This window comes from Chionomys nivalis, chromosome 25 (assembly GCF_950005125.1).
Source record: "Chionomys nivalis chromosome 25, mChiNiv1.1, whole genome shotgun sequence".
Taxonomy (NCBI): domain Eukaryota; kingdom Metazoa; phylum Chordata; class Mammalia; order Rodentia; family Cricetidae; genus Chionomys; species Chionomys nivalis.
In genome coordinates, this window is record NC_080110.1 from 27,556,921 (window position 1) to 27,574,765 (window position 17,845).

Genomic DNA, 17,845 nt, shown 5'->3' on the forward strand with positions numbered 1-17,845 from the left:
TCATGTACTAATTAATATATAAAAAACATTGAAATATGCAGACATTTTAATATGCTGTTTAGAATTATCTAAAGCAGCTATATCAGTGACAAGAACTTGACTTGTTCAGTCTAAATAATTATTAGATGTTTAAATATAAAAGAGTGTGCTACATTCTCCACACTTAATGGATAAATATTTTATTTAAAATATATTTAAGTTGTAAAATTTTAAAGTTAACTAATATGTACATATTATTTATGTATACATATGAAACAGCTATAAATACAATTGCATGAGAAGTCATTAAATAAAGCTGAAACATTGTACAGAAATACTTGAAAATATCAACTTAAAGTATCAATAGTTAAGGTGAAATAGCAAACAGAGTAATGGGCTTAGTTCCCTTAAACCAAAATCTATAGATGGTCCTGTAGCACAAAGAGAGATCACTGTTTATGGTTCTCCTCCCACAAAGCTGTCTCCTCACAGAATGCCTGACGTTTAATTCTCAAAATAGGCAATGAAACATCTTTTTCATGAGTTTTCTAATAACATCCAACATATAGGATACTGACATATTCCTTACAATATCTTAGCAACACATCTCCAGATGGGAGTTTTACTGCTATAAAATTATTCAGATCATTCCAATATTTCTCACAGGGATATTGCCAATGTTTCTCCATGAAAAAATTAACATCACTTATACTATGTTTGCAACACATAACTTCAAAAATATTTGACAAAATGTGGAAATGCATAATGACTTGTGGGATACATAATAATAGGGCACTGATGTATATAAGTAGAAGATTATTTCCAGCAATCATATTTAATTGGTTGATTATGTAATCTACATCCCAGGAGATTGCAGAAGTTACCTGCAAGGAGTTAGCTAGGCATTTGTGGAAAGGCCGAGATCTAACAACAAAAAATAGTTATCTTCTTACAATAATCTTCATAGGACAGTGTTCAGATGAGGCTTCATTCTACTCAGTTACCCCATATTATATTAAGCTTTAGTGGAATAGTTTAGGCTGTGCCTTTCCCCAAGAGACTCCATTTCATAAGCAGCCTTTTAACTTCATTCTGAGGGTGGAGGATGATTGTGACATAGTGACACAAGACATGTGCTATCCTCAACACAAGGAGAAATAAAATTAAAACATGAAAATAAGCTATAGTAGAGTTCTTCAGCCTTCAGCCTGCTGTGCAGCAAGGATTAAACCTATCTTCATACCTGTCAGGGACCAGTCTCAACAAAAATGCCTCTTATCAGGGTAGGGGCATGAGGATTTAGAAACAGTAATATAGAATATGAAGATGTGTGTGAAAATAATAAAACAGAAACCATAGAACAGTACCGGGAGGGCATTCCAGTGAATACTGAAATCATCCGTGATTAATTTTCCATATGCTTTTATACCCCAGTACAAAAGGCAGCAAAAGACTTCCTTAACATGATGCAAAAGACAACTCAACAGTTAATTGCTTTAGCACTTTGAGGCATCAAGTCACTGGCATTCTGCTGTTTGGGCGGTGAAGCCACACTAGACCAAGTATCCTGAAGACAGCTACTCCCCAGGTAACCTCATAATATACGTTTGCAAATTCTGACCAACTGTAGGGATAAAAATAGGCTCACACTTTTGGGCCTCCACACCTACCCTCATCAACCCAGGGGCAGGATCACAGGCAGGACCACCATGCATTGTTCAATGTATCTTTCCACAGTTTGTCATAGTTACTTTTACATATGTATTAACTGGAAGTGAGGGTGTTCTATTTTTAATTGAGATTTTGTGTTACATAATATATGTTGAGATCCTTTAAGTATTTTTCTGATCTGACATTTTTAAAGGAGCACCATGATACAGTCTATCACTAAGTTGCTCCCAACCAATCAAATATCAGATATCATTGTGTTTTTATCTTGAACTACTTTCCTTTTTATACAATTAAGTCAAGATAATGGAGTTGTGTTTTAAATAAGCACCTCTGTGTATTTTATGGAGACTGCAGAATATTGCTATGTGAATCATTTTTGCAACAATTTACATATAAGTGAATGGATTATGTATCTAATGTTTAAAATCACACATTAAAACCCTATAAATAACCTGCCTACACTGAGAAGTACTGGGAAGTCGATCAATGGAACCGAGTAGAAGACCCTGATTTTAACCCACAAACTTATGAACACCTAATTTTTGATAAAGGAGCTAAAAGTATTCAATGGAAAAAAGAGAGCATCTTCAACAAATGGTGCTGGCAGAACTGGTTGTCAACGTGTAGAAGATTGAAAATAGATCCATATCTATCACCATGCACAAAACTCAAGTCCAAATGGATTAAAGACCTCAATATTAGTCTGAACACACTAAACCTGATAGAAGAAAAAGTGGGAAGTACTCTACAACATATGGGTACAGGAGATCACTTCCTATGTTTATCCCCAGCAGCACAGACATTAAGGACAACATTGAATAAATGGGACCTCCTGAAACTGAGTAGCTTCTGTAAAGCAAAGGACACTGTCACTAAGACAAAAAGGCAACCCACTGACTGGGAGAAGATCTTCACCAACCCTGCAACAGACAAAGGTCTGATCTCCAAAATATATAAAGAACTCAAGAAACTAGACTTTAAAATGCTTATGAACCCAATAAAAAAATGGGGCACTGATCTGAACAGAGAATTCTCAACAGAAGAAATTCAAATGGCCAAAAGACACTTAAGGTCATGCTCAACCTCCTTAGCGATAAGGGAAATGCAAATTAAAACAACTTTGAGATACCATCTTACACCTGTCAGAATGGCTAAAATCAAAAACACCAATGATAGCCTTTGCTGGAGAGGTTGTGGAGAAAGAGGCACACTCATTCATTGCTGGTGGGAATGCAAACTTGTGCAACCACTTTGGAAATCAGTGTGGCGATTTCTCAGGAAATTTGGGATCAACCTACCCCAAGATCCAGTAATACCACTCTTGGGAATATACCCAAGAGATGTCCCATCAAATGTCAAAAGTATCTGTTCAACTATGTTCATAGCAGCATTGTTTGTAATAGCCAAAACTTGGAAACAACCTAGATGCCCTTCAATGGAGGAATGGATGAAGAAAGTGTGGAATATATACATATTAGAGTACTACTCAGCGGTAAAAAACAATGACTTCTCGAATTTTGCGTGCAAATGGATGGAAATAGAAAACACTATCCTGAGTGAGGTATCCCAGACCCAAAAAAGAGGAACATGGGATGTACTCACTCATAATCAGTTTCTAGCCATAAATAAAAGACATTGAGCATATAATTTGTGATCCTAGAGAAGTTAAATAAGAAAGTGAACCCAAAGAAAATCATATAGTCATCCGCCTGGAGAGGGGAAGTAGACAAGATTGCAGGGCAAAAACTGGGAACTTGCGGGTGAGGTGGCATGGGGCAAAAGGGAAATGGGATGAGAAACATGAGAAGGGGAGGATGGGAGGAGCTCGGGGGATTGGGATGGTTGGGATATAGGAAGGGAGGATACGGGAGCAGCGAAGTATACATCCTATCTAAGGGAGCCATCTTAGGGTTGGCAAGAAACTTGATTCTAGAAGGGCTCGCAGGTGTCCAGGGAGATGTCCTCAGCTGGTACCTGGGGCAACTAAGGAGAGGGAACCTGAAATGACCCTATCCTAAACTGATGAATATCTTGCATATCACCTTAGAACCTTCATCTGGCGATGGATCGAGCTAGAGACAGAGTCTCAATTTGGAGCAACGGTCTGAGCTCTTAAGGTCCAAATGAGGAGCAGAAGGAGGGAGAACATGAGCAAGGAAATCAGGACCACGATCGATGCACCCACCCACTGTGACAGTGGAACCGATTTATTGGGAGCCCACCAAGGCCAAATGGTCTGGGACTGAATAAGCATGGGTTGATTCCGGACTCTCTGAGCATGGCGGACAATGAAGGCTGATGAGAAGCCAAGGACAATGGCACTAGGTTTCGATCCTAATACATGAACTGGCTTTGTGGGAGCTTAGCCTGTTTATATGCTCACCTTCCTGGACATAGATAGAAGACCTTCGTCTTCCCGCAGGGCAGAAAATTTGGACTGCTCTTCAGTATCGAGAAGGAGGGGGAATGGTGTGGGGGAGGAGAAGAGGAGTGGGGATAGTGGGAGGGGAGTGGGGGGAGGGGACAATATTTGGGAGGAGGGGAGGGAAATGGGAAACGGGGAGCAGGTGGAAATTTTAATTAAAAAAAGAATAAAAAAAAAAGAATTTGAATTTCCCTCAAGATGGTACTGCTTCTTCCTAAGATAAGCCCCAAGGTCCCTCTAGAGAGCAGCCCAAAAACGTTAGTGGGTAAAGCTTGAACCCATATTTGGGCTGTCAAGACTGCTCAAGCAGAGGTACTGAGGTCCAGTCCTGCATTTCCTGGGGTGGCTCAGGCAAGGTCTGCAACGGAAAAGGATTTCCCTGTGGAACAATCTGGGTACGGCCACTGCCGGGGTGGGGCCCCCTGACTCCTGGTGTCATGCTCCATACACTGAGGTTCTGGGGCCCTGGAGTGGGGCCCTCCACCAGTTTCCCTGCTGTTGGCCTTGGATGGGCAGAGGCCTTCCATCTGTATCTGTCTTAGATCTTCAATCATTTGCCCAATGGCCCTCCCCTTTTACACAGGAAAGTGGGCACTTTCCTGGTCTGGCAGTAGTTCCCTGAGTGAGTTGGGGACATTCCTTTTAAAATGTCCAGGGGCACCACAGTTAAAGAGGGTTTTATCCCCAGTTGTCCAGGATCCTCGCCCAGGCTTGATGGCAGCTGCATTCACCTGGCCCTGAATGAAGTGCCTGTCAATATCCCAGCAGATCCAGATGTATTCATTTAAGCTTTCTGCCTTATGTGGCCGCAAGCCTTCCTTACAGTATTTATTTGCATTCTCAAATTCTAGCTGCTTAATTATGGGCATAGCTGTGGTCACATCACCAAACAATATCCCTGCCAACTGCAATATCCTATCCACATAGTCCAGAAATGGTTCTGAAGTAGGTTGACCACACTTTAGTGGATGACTTATGAATATGTGGGCGTCACAAAATGGACACCTTGGATTATTTTAAAAAGGAGTAACAAAGTTACGGTTAAGGGGAGATAGATATGATGAGGAGAAATCAGGAGGAGTGGAAGTGAACACAATCAAAATACATTATAATCATGTATAAAGATCAAAGAATTAATAAAATATATTAACAAAAATTTGACTGTGAAACGCTATAATAAAATTCCATATTTTTAACTCCTCTAAAAAGTGGAAAGTTCATCAACATGTTCATTCATCAATGCCCTGCCCTCATGGTTCAAGGATCTAGGAGGAAGAGAAAACAAATGTCTTCTAGACACATCAGGACTGACAGAGGTTGTGGCAGCACAGACAGTCCCTCTACAGGCTCACGCCAGATGGGGACCTAGCAGTAAGAGGGAAGAGTAGACTTGGGTTCCTTCCAGAACCAAGAAGCTATCTACATTTCACATCCACTTACAAGACAGACTTAGGTTTCTCCAATGGAATCCTACTATGTAATTTAAGTACACCTCAGGCATGCCCCATGCACAGGAGTTATTGTATAAAACAAAACAAACTCAGTTTATTTCTGTAAACTTTTTGTCTCATTTTGCACTGTGCATTTTTTTCTTATTGGTAAGAAAGAAAAAGAAAGAACATAAAATTGGAGGTTGGGAGATTTGGGGAGATATTGGGGAAATATGATCAAAATAGATTATATGATGAAAATTTAGTTAAAACATTTAAAAATATGTTATATGAATATTTTCAATATAAAGAAAGATGGTCTTCATAAAACAGCAAACAACCCAAAACCCATCCCACTATGATTTTTAAAGACATAGGATTCAGTTCCCATAGGATTCATATATCCCTGTCCTCACTCAACAGGCCAGGGAATGTTGTTTTCTCTTGCTGGTCACAGAGCTCTTCAGCCACTGAGCTGCCAGCTTTCAGCAATTCTAAAATCTTCTGTAGATGCTGCTTTCAGTGTCATTTCTGCTCTGGGGTCTACTCTCCTCTTCTGGCACACCTAATCGTATGTATATCGTAACTTCCCTTAGCTCCAAACAGAACAGAACAAATACTATTTCATTTTTGGTTTCTTTAGTTCAGTATTCTTATTTATCTAAAAATTATCTATTTATCTAAAAATTATCTTTTTTTTTATCTTAGGGCTGGAGAGATGGCTCAGTGGTTAAGAGCATTGCCTGCTCTTCCAAAGGTCCTGAGTTCAATTCCCAGCAACCACATGGTGGCTCACAACCATCTGTAATGAGGTCTGGTGCCCTCTTCTGGCCTGCAGGCAGAATATTGTCTACATAATAAATAAATATTTAAAAAAAATAAAAAAAATAAAAATTATCTTATGTCACATGAATCATCATAGATTTGTTATCTTATCAACTCTTTCAATTATTTCATATTTCCAAAATGCTTCAAAGCCAATAAAACATATACTACATAAAAAGTGAGTATTTTTTTTATTTTCAGGGTAGAATTAATTTTTAGAGATTTCCCAAAGTGTTACTTCCTCATTAGAATTTTTTTTTTTTACCATGCTGTAGTTTTCTCCATCAGTTAGTGATGTCAGCATCTGTGAAACGCTCTCTGGCATCATCTGTAACAAACTTAATCTTCCATCAGTTTCGACTTATTTTAATAATAGATTCTTAATAAAAATATTTTCTGTTCTGATTTTCTGCAATTTGTTTTTACATGTAACCTCAGAGTGAATTTTCTGAATTTTCTGCATAGTCTAGATTATATGGTAACTGAATTTCAGATTGTTTTCTTGAGAGATTTTTATCTACTTATTTATATTCTGTTAGTTTATGAAAATTTATTTAGGCCTTGTTTTCTAGCCAGGCTGTTAGTAGATAGATATCAATGTGCTGTTGTTCATTTATTTTGTTATTTTTTCCTTTTTTTTTTTTTTGAGTCTGTAAGAATAAAATCAGATGGATGGACTTCTACAGAAGACATATTTCTTGTCAAGTTATGCTAACATTGTCACAGGCAGATATAGCTATCCCCTTCTCACATATTTAAAAAAAAAATTAAAGAGCCCTCCATGCTCAGAAGTTTTAAGAATTTTAACACATTTTGAAGAAAATTGAAAATTTTCTATAGGTCTTAGACTCCATTTAATATCAGCATTACAAGATTCCCTATAGATACTAGGACTCTTTATTAACTTGGTTATTTTGTTTATACACTTGATGATGAAAATAGTCAATTAGTGTACTTTCCGCAAAAATCCCCAAGGTTTTCTACCAGGTCTGAGTTAAACATAATTCTTTATTAAAGAACATGACAGCTTCCAGTGGTATGGAGACAAAGTCATGCTTATTGAAGATGGGATGAGGCAGTGGCCATAATTCCTCAGTTACAACAAAACAGGAGCACACTACTACTGTTTGGGAAGACATTAATTATTCCCCTTGTAGGGGAGAGAAAACAATGGATTAAAGAAAGGATGTAACATAATGATTTCTGATTAAAGAGTGAGAAATATAATTACTTCTAAAATGAGCTGAATTTTAATCTGAACATGTTATCCATTAAAGTATGGGTTAGCAAAAATACTCATTTTGGAAGAATTATTCATATTGGATGTTTACACAACAATAAAATTCAACAGTGTATCTATAAACAAAACCTCTGTTGAACTCAAGGAAGGTAAGTGTTTTCGGTGTTTGTCATTCTGTATTGAAAGGTTGTATTATGGGTAGTTCTGTCTTCAATATAGATTATTCTGTCTAAATCCAGCACTAAGGAAATTCACAGCACATCCTTGTAACTCACGGCTAAACTTTCTCTATATGAAAACTGGTCACTCTTGTTTATTAGAAAAAGCTTTGGGCATAGAAATTCACAGTGACTTTTATTCAAATTTTAAAAATTAGCAAATATAATAGCTAACATTGGAGGAAGTACTGAATGCAAATTATTTCTTAAACAAAGGCACTCAAGTTGAACTGGAAAACAATTGAGGAGAAATGTTTTAAATTTAATATCAAATGCTTATTTTTTTAATTGAAGTAAGTTTAAATCTAAAATTTATAAAATTGTTTTTCCATCTGAACTAGTTCTATTTAGTAGTACCAAAAAAACTCTGAAATTCACAGATACCACTAAAAAATAATCATTTTAAATTTTTTATTTCAAATTTAACTTTCATTAATTTTGCCCCTTAATATATATATTCTGGATGTGGTGATGCATGCCTGAAAGTCCAGCACTCAGGAGGCAGAGGAACCTCTGTAAGTATAAGATCACCTTGGACTATACAGGGTAACTTTAACTAACTCCTGAACTAAAACTTAAGATACTAAACATTCTTACATCAAACATATGCCAAATTTATCAAAGAGAACATCCATGTGAACTTTAAAAATTCCAGATGATATTGATGTTCAACTCCACTGACAAGTACCCAAAGTAACTAAACATTTATCTCACTTTCTATGTTTCCTAAATACTTTTATAATTAGACTTTTGAATTTTTTCTGATAATATTTTACTTGGTCTAAGGGATAAAATAATATTAATCTTGTTTTTTGTGTAGTCACAATTAAAGATGTATGTTTTTGTTTGTTTGTTGTGTTTTTTTAAAGACCACCTTGGATAGTGAGTTCCTGGCTAGCTTGGGATACATAGTGAAACCTAGTCTCAAAACTTGAATTTCTCCCCTCAAGGCTCACGCAGAAAAGGAGACTAAAGGAGTCTAAGAGTCATAGGGGATGGATGTTCCCAATAAAACAGTTTTTTCCCCAGATATATATGACTGACAAACTCAATGAGACTGTGGGCAACAAGCACAAGACCTCCACTGGATCAGGGAAGGGGAAAGACCAGCTCTGACAGGAAAGGTGAACATGTGGTCTCATTCCTGAAACCATTTGCAGCTAATACCAACTGACAAAGTGAAAATCAGTTCTCTATAATGGAGTCTCTTGGATATATCAACCACACTTGAGCATAGGCCCCATACCCAAAAGTAGTTGGCAAACGAAACAAACTTTATGGCTTTTTGGAGAGCTCTTGTTTCATTTTGTTTTGATTTGTTACATTTTTTATCTTGTTTGTTTTGTTTGTTTGTTTGTTTTGATTTTATTTTTCTGTGGAGGTTTTTTTTTGAGAGAGACAGAAAAAGAACATAAAGTTGGGTGGATAGAGAGGATTTAGGGGAACTAGGGGAGGAGAAACATGATCAAAATATATTATAATAATAACATACAAAAATGCTTTGCTTGTGGAAACAAAGAAGGATGTTTTAATAAAATGTCTTTTACTCCAACTAGTCTAAAATATTACTTGGGAATCAGTAGGAGTGGGAGTTGTATTTTCAAAATGTGGGTGGAGAGAAGAAATGTGTAGATTCCACAAAAAATAATTTAGAATTTTTTCCAACTACAAAAAAATAGCTGAAAAGAATCAGAAGTGAGTATCTTGAAAGTGGGACTGGGTAAGTTGTTATGCTTGTAGTTCTAACCAATGAATAAATGTGGACACATAGAAGACGGGAAACTGCTTCTCATTGCCTTGCTGGATTCTTCGTATCACCTTTAAATTTTTTCAGATGAGATCAACTCACATTTATTACTTTTCTCCAGGCTGGAAGGATTTAGAAGACACTTAGACATGAAAAACCACACACTTGTGACAACATTCATCCTTCTAGGATTGACAGATGACCCGAAGTGGCAAATTGTAGCCTTCCTTTTCCTATTGATAATGTATCTGCTCAGCATCACGGGAAATCTTATCATTATCCTTCTGACCTTGCTGGATTCCCATCTCAAAACACCCATGTATTTCTTCCTTCAGAAGTTCTCCTTCTTAGAAATCTCACTGACATCTACCTGCATCCCAAGATACCTGGTCAGCATAGTCACCATGGATAAAACGATTTCCATCAAGGCTTGCCTCACACAATTGTTTGCTGCCTTTGTCTTTGGAATAGCACAGTTTTTCTTGCTGGCTGTCATGTCCTATGACCGCTATGTGGCCATTTGTAAACCCCTTCATTATACAACCATCATGAGCACCAGAGTCTGTACTTTGCTGTTTGGCACTTGCTGTTTAATTGCTTTGTTGGCGATCTGCCCTGGAGTCATTGTAAGTCTGGATTTAGAATTCTGTGATACTACTATTGAACACTTTTTCTGTGACTACTCTCCCGTCTTGAAACTTTCCTGCAGTGATACAAGGTTCATGCAACTGATCAATTTCATTTTTGCAATCATTATTCTCCTTATTACCTTGGCACTAGTAATGTTCTCTTATGGGAAAATCATAAGTACAATTCTGAGGTTCCCCTCTGCCCAGCAGAAGAAGAAGGCCTTCTCTACCTGTTCCTCCCACATGATTGTTGTCTCCGTCTCTTATGGCAGCTGCATTTTTATGTATATCAAACCTTCTGCGGAAGAGAGGATAGCTTTAAACAAGGGCATTGCCATACTCACTATTTCACTTGCACCAGTACTAAATCCTTTCATATATACCTTAAGAAACAAACAAGTCAAAGAAGCCCTGAAGGATGTCATTAAAAAATGTACCTCAGCTACTTCAAAACAGTGACTTTGGCTTGACCTAAGTGTGTTAGTAAGATTACTGAAAATTATAGGCCATATCAGCTGTTTTGACTTATCTCTCTGGCTTTTGTATTGTGGTAGTTACTGAAGGTTACTTTTTCTAGATTTTATGTTTTTATTGGTGATATCTATATTCATGTTTTTTACTATATGTTGCTGGAATCAATTCATTCTTTTAATTTAATGCTATGAATCATTTGATTGATTACCAAAATATTCCACTATGAATTCCTTATGAAAGCATCATGTGTATATGATTTTCTAGGAAATATATATTTAAACAATATATTATTTAAGAACTGTTTTAATAATAACTTGTAGTCTATAAACCTCTAGGAACACTTTCTTCTGCTGTAGTTTATTAAAATATATTGTATTTTTGGAAACAAATTCTTATTTTTTTATTCTATGTGTCTTTTAGTCATATATCTTGATCCCAATCATTTCCCCATCCCTTCCTATCTACTCTCTGTTCCCGTCCCCCCCCAAAAAAAACTTAATAAAGGGGGGGAAAGCGAAAATTTCTAAAATCTTGTCATGAAAGCTGCATTGTGACTCAATGAGTCATTCAGTAAATGACTTTGTCCATATATCTTTACTTGCAAGTGTTCATTTCAAAGAGCCATTGGTTTAGTTCGAAGCTTTTGGTTTCTACTACACAGTCAACACTGGTCCCTCATCAGGATTCTTCTTGGATATCTTATTGTTGCTCTGTGCTGTGACAATGCTGCAGTTTTGGGTCTTTGGGTCAGGTCCCTTGGGTTACTCTAGCAGATCATGGATGGGGTGGTTGCTGGGGCTGGCCAAGTCTTAACTTTGGGTCTGGGCCTGGGTGACTGTAGGGTTGACCTTCCCGCCAGGTCACTCCTTTCCTCACCACCAGGGTGAGTTCTCCAGCATTACCCTGACTAATTCACCTCTTACCACAGTGAGCCAGGGGTGGGGGTGAGTTTTCCTGCTTTCTGGCCCTCGGGGTTGCCTCCCACGCTTACACCATTAGGGCCAGCTCTGTTGTGTTGCCCAGATGACATACAAGAGCCACTCTCCCAGGTGCTACAGTTTGTAAAGGGTAGAGACAGCAGCCTTCTGGTTTTGTTTTGTTTTGTTTTTGTTTTGCTTTTTTTATTTATTTTGAGGCAGACAAGGTTTCTCTGTGTAGCCTTGTCTGTCCTAGAACTCACTACCTTCCAAGAGCTGGGTTTAAAGGCACACTCCTTCTCTTATAACTGCAGGGCCAGCTCTTCCACCTGTCTCAGGTTTTGATGGGCGGTAGGGAGGAGGGCATCTCTCCTCATCCCATGCTACCACATGTCTGGTAAGCAATGGAAATAGCTCTCCTTTGCTCATAACATCAGAGCTGGGTCACCCTCAAGTTGTACTACCAGGTAACTCTATTCTGCTGCCTAGGCGAGAGGCAGGGACCAATTCCTGAGTGTTGCAGCTAGTAAGGGTGAGGGTCAACCCTTATGTCTATTGTAGACTGTCTGAGTTGTCTCTGCTCTTCTTAATAGTGACTGAGAATAATTTTACATCTGTATTCGTTCTTTCTTTTTTACAGACCATCTACAACATTTTCACTTTTTATTTTCTTTTTGTCTCAAGAAAATATTTATAAATCTATATTTGAAAAGCAGACTATTATTTACAGTCATCCTTACTGCATATCCTTGTGACGTCTTTCATGTCTCTCCTTTTAAAAACTTCTGGCTTTCTGAAATAAAGAAACCAAAATAAATAAATAAATAAAAGCATCAACATGCCCAACATCAGTTCCCAGCCCCGTTTATGTGTCTATTCTGTCAGATTCCAATCAGTCACGAGCACTATTTTGCTGTGGGAGCACATTCTGCCCCTTCATCCAGTAGCATTTAAGATACTTTAAGATTGCTTCCGGCTCCCACTTCTGGCTGCTAGACTCTGTTCCTGTTCGTGCAGAGGACTGTGGTCTATCTAGGACAGTGCTCTGTAAGTTTTCCCTTAAATAAATAACCCTTCTATTATTCATAATTCTGAACTGGTGTGGGATTATTTTGTGACTTCCATCATCATCTGGTACCCAACTGTTTGGTTTTAGAAGCTCTCAGCTCTGCTGAACGCTACCGAGCTCAGAGCATGCCCAGCTTGGCTCAAGTCCTTCCTCAGCCCACTTCAGCCACGGCTTATGCGTGGAGTCAGCAGTTCATATAGAATTCTCGCACAGCCGCAGTTCTTTATAATTTCTCTTTACATGCCTCGGAGTGGCTTCAAGTCCCCACGTACCCCACCATTTGCCTCCTGCCAGTGCGCACCGTGGAAATTCAGGCGAGACACAGGCTTCTCCGGTGTGAGTCAGCTGTTCTGCGGCTTTCTAACAATTTGTTTGCATTTGCCTACTCCACTGCTCTAGAGACATCCGCAGAGCACACAGTCTGTGATTTATCTTTCAGATTCAGACCAGCCACGTGACTCCAAGTGTGGCATTAGGTCCAGCTGGGTTTGTTTTGTAGGGAAAAGCCTCACTGTCTACCACCTTGTCTGAGGCACCCCAGGAAGTACAGGACTGGACCTCCGTACCTCTGCCTGGGCAGTATTGACCCCACAAATGTGAGCTCTGAGAAGAGGCCACCTCAACCTGTAAGATGCTCCATCTCCATAACAGTCTATACTTTTTAATGGAGTCCAAATTACCTAGCCTACTACGGCATCTTAATTAACACTCGATGGGTGAATAGTATTTGGGTGACACTAAGGAGTAGTCTACCAAACTGAGAAACAATGTGTAGGAAAAAAAACCCAGAGTTGAAGAAAATGACATATTTTAAAACTAAAGTTAATGCACATAAATATCACATATACTGTAAGGAAGAGGAGGAAGGTGAAATGATTATCTTCCAGACATAAAATTTAACATCTGACTTCCATTCCACAGCAATTGCTTTGATAGGAAGGGCGCCAGCTTCAGGGTGGCAAGCTTGTTCTTAACATGTGAGATACGGGGAAGCAGTGGAAAGAAAGAGTAGCTCGTACTAACAGAATCGACTAGAGTTTTAGTTGATATATTTGGTCTTGATTTTTGGGGTGTGTGAAAAATGACGGGGAAAGAACCTCCTGGTCTGAACAATTGATTGGGAAGAGGCACTCTCTCAAGGACTCGTAGGTTTGAAAGAAATTCTGCTGTTCTTTTTGGAGCTTCATTGTAGGTCAATTATATCTGTGTATTCCAATCATATGTATCTTTTCCAACCCAGAACATACATTTACTTCTCTTGATAGTCTTGCCTTTAGTTCAGCAATTAATGGTCAGCTGAGAAAGAAATAACAAATCTTTCTCCTTAGTACCCGTGTGACCATGGCTTTCAGAATCTTTTTGACACAGCAGTTATAGCTGCTGGTCAATCAAGGCCTGGGTTTTTGTGCCAGCCATTACTGAAGAAGTTGTTCAGCTTATCTCTGCTCTGCATTGTCACCAAAGGCCAGATTACCTTCGGATGTAATGATGCTCTGGAACTGTTAGCTGAATGATCCCTTTGTTAGAATTCTAATAGCAGCTCAGTATTACAGATTGAAATGTTACCTCATTCCTTCCTAGCCAACATCACCTCTTCTTGTGTGATTTGACTTCCCTTCCCTTGACACTAAAACACAAAACACCAAGCACTCATGTTAGCGTGGAAATCAATCATTATTCTTCTGATTATGATTCAGAGCTAATGTGGGCACCCTGCTCAAATGTCAATCCCTTATTTGGTGTTTTTCACCCCAGAAACCATGGATAACTAACAAAGATACTCTGAAGTTAATCTACATAGAGCAAACCGATGAATGCAGTGCTGTTCACTTATGAAGTGAATGAGGCAATGAAGATATTTAAAAAAAAAAAATCCTCAGTTCACATTCTTCTCTCCATAAACCTGAGGATCAGTAATGTTCACTTTCACTTTGGAGTCTAAACAAACATTTTTTTGTTCCAGTAGAAGCATCTCTGCAGTGAAGGCGATGAGATCCAACAGAAAAGAAAACTATGATAGGGGTTTTGTATTTACTCACCAATCAAAATTAGTTAGATAACACTTTTCTAGTTATCTATGTGAATGGTTGTGATAATTTATTACTCCTTTATAAATGTATGCACAGCATATTTTCATAAATAATCTCAGAAAATTTGGTAATTAATCTTTCCAAAACCCAGCTATACCACTCTTAGGCATATACCTAAAGGACACTCAATCATACCACAGGGACATGTACTCAACTATGTTCAGAGCAGCATTATTCATAATAGCCAGAACCTGAAGCAACCTAGATGCCCCTCAACTGAAGAATGGGTAAAGAAAATGTGATACATATATACAAAGGAACATTATCTAGCTGTTCAGCTGGTGTGTTCACATGGAATGTCTGATGATATCGGAGGCTGGGATACTGGGATGAGTTAGGATAGGAAGTTTGGAGGAGAAGATCTTTGTGATCCATTCAGGATGGGGTCAGAGAGGAAAGGGAGACCTCAGCAGGTTTCCTAATACAGAGCTGGGAATATTGGATCTCAGAAGTAGTGAGGGGTGTGGGTCTACTTTGAGCCAACTTGTTGCCCTGGGATGGGTGGCTGTTGGGTTGGCAGGGTACCAGCTGGAGTAGCGTCTGGGGAAAGCAACAAGTGGGGGTAGGAAGGTTAGAAGTGGAAGATCTGTGAGATCCACAGGGGATAGGAGCAGGAAGACAGGGAAGGCTGTCGATGGTATTCTGCTGAAGATATGGGGCTGAGACTGGAGACTTGGATCTGGGAACACAGAGAGAAAAGTCTGCAGGCAGCCTACGTGGTTGGAGTTCATGTATTAAAACCCATTGCAAGACATGTAAATAAACTGAATCCTAATTTCCTGCTGAGATGGGTCATAAAAGGGGCAGCAGAATGTGGAATGTGACCCATTCAAAATTTTTAATCTCTTTCACCAGAAAAAATTTCATAAGCTTATCTCTTCTGAGAATGGATCCCCCATTGGAGAACTTTTTTATTTTTTATTATGAATTGTTCCTTAGCTAGAAGGTGTTCTATTTATTTTTTGCTATGATGACACACTGGAAAGACAGAGGCTTTCAGGCACTGAAGTTCATTTTCATACTTTTACCCCATTCAAAGTAAATGTTTCATTCCTGTGGGTTGGTTGCTTAGGGAATGAAACTGGCAAGATATTGAGGTAAAGGGAGGGAAGTCGGCTCTGACAAGAGCACAATGGCCATACTGCTACAGAAAATCAGAACAGATTCATGGACACGCAGGGGAAACTGAAGCATGTAAACTGGAGAACACAAAGGGCAAACATACATTGTCAAGTGTGCTGTTAATTTTCTATGAAATTCCAGAAAGGGGAGACTAATGAAGAATTACAAAAGGTCCCTAGATGGAGATAGGTAGTGGCAAGAACAGATAGAAGAAAACAACCTGTTGTGGTGTCCTCTAGTGCTCATAAGTGTAGAGTAGTCTAGCACACAGGTTTAAAATGATTTTACAGTAGTGGATTAAAATACATAATCAAATTTGTGAAAATTGAAATAATCTGAATTGATAAAGATCTTATCTCCTGATTTTAGTTTAGTAGATAGAAATATCTTCAAACCAAGGTATGGATGAAGAATAAATATAATGTCTTTCTTGGGTTAGCATCACATTCAACATCTACAAATCATAAACTAATAAAATAATTAGTACAAAACTCAGAGTTTAATTATTTTAAGCAAAATATCATCAAATTAAGCTAACAAGATAGCATATTCTCAACATATTTCTTCAGGGGAATTTTTACAACAGATTTCCAATTTTTTGACATATTTTATGCCACTCATCATAGGACTCTTAAATGGCTTTCTTATTCATTTTTAGGGTTCACTGGAAGTGATGTTTTCTCCTTTAATTTATATTTCAAATTACCAAATTCTCTATCTGTTTGACACTCCCAATTATTTTACCTTGTAATAATGTAGTTGTGTCTCTTAAGTGTAATCCTTGCAATGTACCTGAACTTATTAAATCTAGAAAGTTTCAGTTTAATAAGCATTAAGTACACAAAAATTTATGAGGATTCTCTTATAAACATATAAAATAATATTCTGATTTTGAGAAAAAAAGTTCATCTCTCCCAGTTAGAAGATGAGGTAAAAGAAAAATGCAGAAATATTCAGATAAGCTTAGAATCAAGTGGCCAAAACACTCAATAAGTGAATTGGCTTAGATCACAACTAATACATTTGAGAGTAGTTTAGGTTTCAAGAAGATATTATTTACGTCTAAATCTTTTCTCATGGTTTTGAAATGAAAACAATCTGTGAAGGACCTGTTTGAAAGCATCCTTCACCTGCTGGTTCCTTAGGGTGTAAATGAATGGGTTTAGCAAAGGGGCCACAGAAGTGTTGAGCACAGCCACACCTTTGTTTAAAGTCACCCTCTCCTTGGCTGATGTTTTCATGTACATGAAGATACAGCTGCCATAAGTAATGGAGACAACAACCATGTGTGAGGAGCAGGTGGAAAAGGCCTTTCTCCGTTGTTGAGCTGACGGGAACTTTAGGATGGTTTTGATGATGAGTGTGTAGGAGAGGATCACTAAGATCAAGGTGATGATGAGGGTCATCACAGCTAATGCAAAAGCCATTAACTCTATTAAACGTGTGTCTGTGCAAGATAGCTGCAGGACAGAGGTGTCACACAGGAAGTGATCAACAGTTTTGGAAGCACAGAAATCCAGTTTGAGTCCCAAGAGCAAAGGGGGGAAGATGACCAAGAACCCAGTCACCCAGGAGCTAATGACCAGCAGGTGACACACTTTACTGTTCATGATGATGGGGTAATGCAGTGGTCTGCAGATGGCGACATAGCGGTCATAGGACATGGCTGCCAGGAGGTAGAACTCTGTGGCCCCTAGTAGGAAAAAGAAGAATAATTGAGCTGCACATCCACTGTACAAAATCGTTTTATCTCCTGTGAGAATGCTCTTCAGGAACCTAGGGATGCACACTGAGGTGAATGCCATTTCTAGGAAGGAGAAATTCCGGAGGAAGAAGTACATTGGAGTCTTGAGGTGGGCATCCAGCAGGGTGAGGAGGATGATCACTAAGTTCCCCATCAGGCTCAAGATGTAATTGAAAAACAGAAACAGGAAAATCAGAATTTGCAGCGAAGGTTCGTTGGTCAGTCCCAGCAATATAAACACTATTTCCATGGATTGGTTCTTCAT

General features: G+C 38.5%; 2 protein-coding genes across 2 annotated transcripts; one reads left to right on the top strand and one right to left on the bottom strand.

Moving 5' to 3' along the window:
• Positions 1–9,684: 9,684 nt before the first annotated feature.
• On the top strand, positions 9,685–10,623 carry LOC130866195 (olfactory receptor 6C74-like). The gene has a single exon (XM_057757424.1). It carries the CDS (start codon positions 9,685–9,687, stop codon positions 10,621–10,623), a length of 939 nt encoding a protein of 312 aa, XP_057613407.1.
• A 6,265-nt stretch (positions 10,624–16,888) lies between these two features.
• LOC130866338 (olfactory receptor 6C6-like) lies at positions 16,889–17,845 on the bottom strand. The gene has a single exon (XM_057757691.1). It carries the CDS (start codon positions 17,843–17,845, stop codon positions 16,889–16,891), a length of 957 nt encoding a protein of 318 aa, XP_057613674.1.

Bases quoted from the DNA above. Each gene is read 5' to 3' on its own strand.
- LOC130866195 (XM_057757424.1), top strand. From the start codon at position 9,685: ATGAAAAACCACACACTTGTGACAACATTCATCCTTCTAGGATTGACA.
- LOC130866338 (XM_057757691.1), bottom strand. From the start codon at position 17,845: ATGAAGAACCAATCCATGGAAATAGTGTTTATATTGCTGGGACTGACC.